At 43.1% G+C, this 9,711-nt stretch overlaps 1 protein-coding gene across 1 annotated transcript; it reads left to right on the forward strand.

Moving 5' to 3' along the window:
- The first annotated feature begins 219 nt into the window (after positions 1-219).
- Positions 220-2,067, forward strand: LOC108770520 (uncharacterized). The gene is made up of 4 exons (XM_018522154.1): positions 220-329; positions 467-912; positions 981-1,054; positions 2,029-2,067. Exons 1-4 carry the CDS (start codon positions 220-222, stop codon positions 2,065-2,067), a joined length of 669 nt encoding a protein of 222 aa, XP_018377656.1.
- Positions 2,068-9,711: the final 7,644 nt, after the last annotated feature.

Consider the following 9,711-nt stretch of genomic DNA (forward strand, 5'->3'; position numbering starts at 1 on the left):
GCCGCTCTGTACCCGGCCGAAAAGTATACGGAGCGATAGTCATCGTATCCACATTACACGGCAGTGTTAAATCTTGCGGGCATCGAGTTTCCAATGATATTGAAAGACATTCAAAAATTCGAACAATTGAACAACATATCGACCAACGTGTATAACATCGAGAATAAACGGGTCCTTCCTCTACGGCTCATCAGCGGCAAGAAGAAGAAGCATGTCAACATGCTGTATCTGCAAGATCCACGCAACGACGGTGTAGAACACTTTGCGTGGATTAAAAACCTGAGCTCGCAACTCAGCAGACAAAAGAATAAAAAATTTTTCTGCGATCGGTAAGTATACATAAAAAAAATTATAATTGTTCTTTATATTAATAAATATGATAATAATAATTTATATGCATTTTTTCCAGATGCTTGCACTACTTTAGTACGAGCGAAAAATTGGAGCTACACGCAATGGACAGCAGAAAAATTAATGATTGTGCCATCAGACTGCCGAGCGAGGACGACAAATGGCTCGAATTCGGCAACCACTGCAATAAGGAGCGCATTCCATTCGTCGTGTATGCCGACTTGGAGTACGTTCTACAGAAGACGGAGCCCGACAAGGAAGATGCGTTGTACACATATCAGCGGCACAAGGTATGCAGTGTGGGCTACTACGTGCGTTGCTCGAACGACAACTCGTTATCGTCGTATCAGTTCCGTCGCGATAAAGATAGTATAGCGTGGTTCGCGTGTCAACTCCAAGACTTGGCTCATCGCGTAAAAGATATTATATCCGCCAACGTGCCCATGAAAGTGCTGTCTAAACATCAATGGGAGACATACCGTAGCGCGACGCGTTGTCACATCTGCGAGAAACTGTTCGCGCCAGACGATACGCGAGTCCGCGATCGTTGTCACTTAACCGGTAAATTCCGCGATCCAGCACATACAAATTGTGTAATCTTAATTATAAAAATTCGTTTAATATTCCAGTTGTATTTCACAACTTGTCGGGCTACGACGCACACTTTATAGTTAAAGAAATCGCTACAGCATATGAGGGACAAGTAGATGTTCTACCGATAACAAAGGAAAAATATATATCATTCACTAAACATGTCCATAACACCAAAGATAAAAATACAAATCATTTTCGGAAAAATTGCGTAAAATTAAGGTTTATTGATTCATTTAAATTTCTAAGTGCAAGGCTCGATAAATTGGCGTCGTATCTCGACAAAGATAAATTAAAAATTGTACGTTCCGAATTTTCAACTTTGACAGACGAAAAGCTTGAATTACTGACTCGTAAAAGTGTCTTTCCGTACGAGTACGTCGACTGCGTTGAAAAACTGAAGGACACGCGCTTACCACCGCGCGAATTATTCTACAGTTCATTGACGGGCGATACAGTATCCGAGAGCGATTACGGTTACGCCGTGAACGTATGGCAGCGATTCTCCATTCGAACGCTCGGCGACTACAGTGATCTGTACTTGAAAACCGATGTCTTGTTATTAGCTGACATTTTCGAAAATTTTCGCGAAAATTGCGTCGTGAGTTACGGTTTCGATCCCGCGCATTATTATACACTACCAGGTTTCACGTGGGATGCCATGCTGAAACATACGCCCGTAAGATTTGAATTGCCCACCGACATTGATGTGGCCATGTTCATCGAGCGCGGTAGGGGAAAGTGGGCGAATTGTGCGCAGCGGGTAATTGTGCGCATCTTGGTTTGGTACTTTGCCGATAAATGGAGACATCGCCGTGATGAAATTTTTACGCAGGAGGTCGTCCTCTTAAGTTATAACCACAAAAGATATGACGTAAGAACATTGATAAACACTGAAAGATAAAAAAGTGAAAATATACATTTTCTTGTTATTTCAGCGTTCAGAAAATAAGGTGGTAAGTCCGTATTTTTAATTTGTTGGTTTAAAGTTGCATACGTTATTAAAATACGTTATTATGTGCGCCTTTCGACCCGTTATTTATTAAGTTTGGTTAACTAGTATTGAAGTAATCGTATTTCATATAGAGTCAGGTCGTGGCGGGTAACTGTGCGCAGGCGGTTTAAAATGCGCATAATTACCCATCTTCAATAGACTATATAGCTATTTTTCAGTTTAGTTTTTCGTTTCTAAATGTAAGTTCTTTAAATATCGTTCTATCATCGAGAAGGGTGTCGGTGATTATAAGCGGAAGGCCTGGCGATAGTCTCGGAAAGGATTACGTATAGAATATCTAACGACACAAGTATGATAGAATTTCCGTTTAATCGATCTCAGAATACTCTTTTACACGTCCTATCTCTCCGAAGTTTCAAAGCAGAGTTCCTTGTTCTCTCGCGCCGGAGTCTCGCATGACCCCCTGACTTTTCTTCTCGTATATTCTAGAAGTCTTTATTTCTCTATTTTTCTACATGCTTTAATTGTTTATTTTCTCGTCTCTCCGACGCTGTTATTGTTTCTGACTTTAACGTTACTTTTAAATAATTTATAATCTAACTATCTTTCTGATTTTTCGCTATATAATAAAATTTAATATTTCACGGCTAATCGCTTACTCGACAGAGGCATTTAAACGCCTCAGCTGACTCGCTTCGCCTGTGCGTTTGTGTGCACAGTCAATATTGTTCACGGTGTGCCTTACTTTCCAATGCTACGCCTTTACGTTACTTGTCGTGGCGATATTTGACGCCACACCAGTATACACAAGTAAAACTGAATTTGAAGAGAGCTGAGTATTTTATACTCAGATTATGACGTCACTACTTGTTTACTTTTATAAAAAGTTATCACATGTCAACATAGGTTCATAATCCCACTTTGGATTGATTTTACGAGACTCACTAAAGCACAGTTTCGATCTTGTGCGGATTATAGGTAAATACTCAGTTGAATCTCTCTTGTCAGAATGCAAAACATAATTCATAACATAATTCAAAACATAATTCATTCACTTCCTACAACTTTTGCTTTGCGCACAATTCCTTAACCCATGCGCACAATTACGCGGCGCGTGACAAATTTTTTCGCTTTCCCGTTTTTTCCTTTTTGCCAAATACAACCTTATTGAATGAAAATCTGTTCAATATAAGAATATGTAATGGTAGGAGAATGTTTATAGTTTCTATTTCCCTATTTATATCGCTTTGAACTTAGAAAACCATCCCAGAAAAACAAATATCCCTTAGGTGCGGACAATTCGCCCACTTTCCCCTATACGCGGTGGCCTCAGTCAATGTTTCGGCAGATATGCGCAGGCTAATAACAAGTATATGTTCGTACGACCCGTCGACGTACTTAATGTACTACGACGTTAACAACTTGTACGGTTGGGCGATGTGTCAACCATTGCCATACGCCGAATTTCAATGGGTCAAAGACGTTGCGAACTTTGACGTGAGCGCGATCGCTCTGGATTCGCCCATCGGTTATATTCTCTAGGTCGATCTCGAGTATTCACAACATCTTCATGACGTTCACGCAGACCTGCGTTTCTGCCCGATGCGCGATAAGCCGCCTGGCAAGCGCGAGGATAAACTTCTAGCGACGCTGTACGATAAACAGCGTTACGTCATTCACTACCGCAACCTACAGCAATGTACTCGTCACGGTCTTCGCTTAACAAAGATCCATCGTGTGCTACAATTCGAACAATCTCCATGGCTTCGCGAGTACATCCAACTCAATACCAATTTCAGAACTTGTGCGAAAAATGATTTTGAAAAAAATTTGTATAAATTAATGAACAACGCGGTTTTCGGGAAAACCATGGAGAATGTGCGCAATCACGTTGACGTAAAATTATTAACAAAGTGGGACGATACGGCGCGGAGGCAATGATCGCGAAACCGAATTTCCACAGTCGTAGCATCTTTGCGGAAAATTTAATCGCCGTCGAACTGCGTAAACTCGAGGTGAAGTTCAACAAGCCGATTACGTGGGTATGTGTATACTCGATATATCGAAAGTCTGCTTGTACGAATTTCACTACGACTACATGTTACCACTTCACGATAAATACAATACATCATGTACACCGACACGGACAGTCTCATTTACTACATAGAATGCAAGAACATTTACGAGACTATTAAACGCGATATCGCTAGATTTGACACGAGCGATTATCCGGCGGACAACGCATACGGTATGTCTTTCGCGAATAAAAAAGTACCAGGTCTTATGAAGGACGAGAACAACGGTATGATAATGACCGAATTCGTTGGGCTCAGAGCCAAGATGTATGCGGTGAGGGTAGATGGTAAGAAGGATACTAAAAAGGCGAAAGGCGTAAAGAATAACGTCGTAGCGCAAACGATAACGTTCGACGATTACACACAGTGCTTGAACGAAGAGATCGAAATGATTCGTCGTCAATCGTGTATACGATCTAAACTGCATGAGGTATACACGATATCCGAATAGAAAATCGCTCTGAGTCTATACGACGACAAACGATACGTCGTACCAAACACAACGGAGATGTTACCGTGGGGACACTGGCGGATACCTTTGGAACATATGCATTGACATTTATGTTACTATTAAGTACTACTATTATTGTATTGTAATTTACACTTTATGTATGTTTTTTACGTTTATATAAATATTACTATTATGCTTTATGTAGTACCATTTATTATTATTTTCAATTCGTGTATCAACCATTTTCTTATATATTATCGTAATTTGTACTTTGTATACGTTTTCCTACATTTTTTATTTTCATATAGTGAATATGTATTACTATTATGTATTATTATCATTGTAATTTCGTCATGTATGTTTTTATAAAAGTCTTACTATTATATTTTATATAATACCATTTATTATATATTACTATTATTTTTCATTTCATGTATCGTACATTTATAAGTACTTTATATAAGTCTTACTATTATGTTATAAGTAATATCATTTATTATGTATTACTATTATTTTCCTTTCATGTATCGTACTTTTATTAGTATTTTATATCTGTATACTCCAAAACGAAGAATAATAAAAAATATTTTACACGTTTATATCCTTATGTAAATATATATTTTTATATGTATAATAAAAAAATACATGAATCAAAATTGTATCAAATCACATTGTTTTTATGTACGTATTCATGAATTGTGCGATCCATCGAATCCCAGCCACTTAACGTACACCTTGTCTCCCTTCCTGCGCAGTACTTTTTCCACGAGATACACATCCGGATGAGTAGCGCGATGCAACTCGTGCTCGTAGAACGCTACAGCGACGGATTTTCCGCGATAGTCCTCGAATAAGTAGGTTACGGGATTAGTACGTTGTACCTTAACGATCGTAAACACCTCGGTGGTCCTATTTGGCGTGTAACCCTTCTCAAAAACCGTCTTGTACTTGCTCACGCGTACCGAATCGCCTACTTTGAATTTTGCCGGACCCGCGATCTTTATCGCGCTGTACACTGTGCCCAAGAATCTTTCGGCGATCGCGGGAGTTACGTCGGTGGGTCGCATGCCGATGGTGCGATAGGTAACTTGACACGAGACGCGGCAGCTCGTCGACCCACTTGTAATTGCCGTTGAGCGTAAACATCTTCCACATATCGTTCTTGAGCGTGCGATTGAACCGCTCGACCACTGACGCTTTTAACGTCGAATACGTGGAATAGTGATTAACGTTATGTTTTTTCAAGATTTTCTGCACATCGGCATTGTAAAATTCCTTCCCCATATCCGTTTGTAAATTTTTCGGACATCTTCCACTCGCTCGAACGATCTCAGCGATAGCGTCAGACGTCTCGCTTCCACTCTTGCTCTTGAGTGGCACGACCCACACGTACTTGCTCAACACATCGATGACGGTGAGTATGTAGTAGTGACCTCTGTTGAGGCTCGAGTAGAGACGCATCTCAACTATATCGGCCTGCCACAGATCGTCGTATCACCGGAGTATGATGCGCCTTCGCCGAAAATTTCTTCTCGCAGGAGCGTGCATTTCCTCAACGAGTCGACGTCTTCCGGAGCTAACTTTTTTGTTTTCATCGGATCTCTTTTTCATGATTCGACGCGTAATACACAAGAAAATAATGTATTTTTTCTCGCTGTTGTCACTCTATTGCCTCGTTTCGTTGATACACGATTTAATTTATAATAAGACCGGCTTCGCGCAGTTCCTCGATGATCGACAGCATCTCGTTGTCGTGAGCGTTGTTGCCCGCTCGGTGCGAAGCGTCGAGCAATCGTAGACGATCCACCAGCTCATTGGGATCGTCCCAATGCACGTAATCAATCGCGTTGTTGTTTAGCGTCATTGCGTGAGGTAATCCTTTTCCAGACTTCTTACTCTGTTTCTTGGGTGTGACCAGCATCAACGGCGCGATTATGTATTTGTACTTGTATCCCCTGTTGCTCAATAATTGACATTGCGAATAATGCTTGTGTTTATGCGCGCTCGTCATCAACAGCATGCTCTTGTACTTGTGCATATCGTCTTCCGTGTAGAGGGCATCGTCGGGCATTCTCTTGATAATCAACTCGTAAAGATCGGGGGTACCGGCGTATCGTACGCCGGCAATAATTATGTTGTCGGCATCATCCACGTCGAAACGTTTATTGCCATCCTTGCCAAACATCAATCCATCCTTGTGTAGGTAAACGCCGTACACATGATCTATACCGCTCTCTTTATCTTGTGCTACCCGCAGGACAGCCTCGACGTACTTTTGACCCAAGTTGGCTCGTAACGCCTCTCGACATTCCGACGTTTGAAGCTGATTTTGAACCTTCGTCGCTAGCGAGTCTTCCGTCGTTTCGAAAACGTTCTCCAATGACTCTATCGTCGGTACGATTTTGGCACGTGGGGTGGAAGTTATCGGTTCGCGCGATCGATCACTGTATTTATGCAGAGTTGCGGAAGGTTCAAACGTTTCGCTCGCTTCTTCTCCCTCCTTTTGTTCCTCCTCCTTCGTTACGTTTAGAGATAGACGCTGCATGTTCGTCGCGCGAGTCTCTCTTTGTCGCGCGCTCGCCGGGGTTGTCGGCGAAAAATCGCAACGGCTCGATAAGAGGTTTAAAATGTCTATCCAACGCGATGCCCTCCTCGATTCTACCGGTCTTCAGAGCGCGATGTTTCTTGCGGATCGACTCGCTCCTCTTCTCGATCTCCCTCACGATTTTTTTGCGGTCGCGCACATCTGCCATGTTTGTCTCTGGATAAGAATCAATGACGACTGGTTACGTTACGGTATCGCGAACTCGTTAAATCCTTTTCTGTATCGTCCATTTGTGAGCGCACTGTCTTTGTCTATCACTACGAAACCATATTTTTGTTGCCAACAGTCGCGGCACAACGCGTAAAATTCGTTATATGACATGTCGGTATGCACATGATCGTTGTAAACATGTTTCAAGTTGGTACCATCCTGTTTGAACAGGATCAGCAGGTTCGCGTTGTCGCGTATCAGATGTTTAGGTATCCTAGCGTACGTCTGACAGAGATAGAAGCAGTCGACGTTCGCGTGACGGCCCATCGAAAAGTATTCTCTCACCGCATCCTGCTTGTCGCATGCCACGTCATCAAAGATAAAAATAGAATTTGGACGCGCCTCGTTCGGTGGAACAACATCGCTGTTGTTGGAGAACGTAAAGTAGCCGATTTCGTCGATAGATGTAAACAAATTTTCGAGATATTGATACTTTGGCTGTTGCAACGATTTCGAGTAGACGTACACGTTCTCGAAACGTACGCCGTTCGAACTCTCAAGTAAGTTAATGAGAACGTTGGTTTTACCGCAATTCGACGGGCCGCAAATGATCGCGCGTATAGTATTCGGTAGCATTTCGCCGTGCTTGCGCTTCTCCACGCCGCTTCCCATTATTCGCAATTTCGCGTCGCAGTTCGTGACGCGTATTGCCAGTGGTTGCAATACGAATTTCATCCTCGCACTACGGGCTGTGAGCTCTCGACCACCTATTTAAAGACGCGCGAATCCGCGAGTCGCGCAGTAGTAAAATCTCGCGCTACGTCATCCTTTCGACATTCTGGATTTGAGCGCCGTGCAGTTGCAGTATATATCAAAGGTCGTACTGTTACGAGTGTACGGTGACTACATCGACTACGTGTGGAACAAGCTCCCGGCACACTTAAAGGTGGATTCGGAGGTTCGAACGTATCATAGTTGCGACGAGCACTATAATCAACCGTGACAGCGAACGCACATCGACGGTCCGGCACCGAAGATAAAGCAGTGTAGCGAATGTCAGCGTCGAGCGGCAGTCTGTTGAATCGAGCGATAAACGCGCTTCCTTTCGAGTTACATATCCCGGGCTACCAGTTTTGCGGTCCGGGTACTCGGCTGACGAAACGATTAGCCAGTGGTGATATGGGTATAAATCCGCTGGACGCGGCGTGTCGAGAACACGACATTGCGTATTCTCGGAGCAACGATCTCACCGATAGACACGCAGCGGACAAGGTACTCGCCGATAAAGCGCTAAGACGCATCATCGCGAGAGATTCGGCTTTGATCGAGAGAGCCGCCGCTGTTGCCGTTTGGGCATCGATGAAAACCAAAACCAAGATTGGTATGGGCCTGAAACCGAAGAAGACGATGAGGAAAAACACAATGAAAAATATAACGAAGAAACGGATAGTACCGACAGTGAAACGATGCGGTGCGTTACCGTTTCTGCCAATGTTGGGTGCGCTCGGATCCTTGATTGAAGGAGCGGCCAGTGCGGCGAAAGCGGTAAACGATAGCCGCGCGACGTCAGCTCGAGGAGCTGCAACGTCACGATCGCGCGAAAGAACAGGGTCGCGGACTGTATCTTGCTCCGCACAAATACGGACGCGGACATGGCGTAGCAGTGAAGAAAAAAAAAACGCCAAAGAGACGATAAAAATGCCGTCGGTTGGAACTACCAACGTGCAATTGGACATGCTTGCGTGACGTATGCGCGTACCGTACTTTAGAGGTATTTTCATGCGTAACGCGTTACCGACGAGCGGCGTGCGTCGAAACGAAAGCAACGTAAACCTAATTCCAATGAAACAGAAGAGAAAACTTTTCTTACTTAACGGATTTAATAAGGAGACGGGAAAACGACTTGCAGACGGTTATTGTAGTAACGAACCCTGTAATTCGTGGCGCGATATTCCCGACAAAATGTTCGTTTATTGCGACATTTGTGAGCCTTATATAACAGGTGATGTAAGTACTCATCTTCTCAGGATAGTTCCGGTCGAGATACGCAGTCATAATTACGCATTTGGTGCAAATTTTGGTGAAGCATTTCTCATTTCCAAATTATATCCCATTGCGACGAACGAATTTCAGAACGATTGAAATAGATATAAGAGACCATCTTGGGAAAAAATTCCATTCGAATTCGGAACGTTGACAGTGACGCTGAACTTTAAACGTAAGCAATAACTTTCTTTCGTATACGCGAGCATGTCGATATATCGACAGCCTTTAGTTAGAAACTAGCTATGGAGTATCAGGAGTATTTTGATGCGCAGGACATCGGTAGCCGAGGTGGAATTCCACGTGTTTTCATCGGTTCGCCCTACCAACGCGGACATGGAATCGGAAGCTTTCTCGGTTGACTATTCTGAAAAATATTACCTTACCTAGGTAAAGGTGCACGTGCTGTCGGAAAAGAAGCTTTACGTGCGGGAATTATCGTAATAGAAGACGTCGAAAATAATAAGCCGTTGAAGGAAGCGGTCAAAAG

Source organism: Trachymyrmex cornetzi, unplaced genomic scaffold (assembly GCF_001594075.2).
Source record: "Trachymyrmex cornetzi isolate Tcor2-1 unplaced genomic scaffold, Tcor1.1 scaffold1285, whole genome shotgun sequence".
Taxonomy (NCBI): domain Eukaryota; kingdom Metazoa; phylum Arthropoda; class Insecta; order Hymenoptera; family Formicidae; genus Trachymyrmex; species Trachymyrmex cornetzi.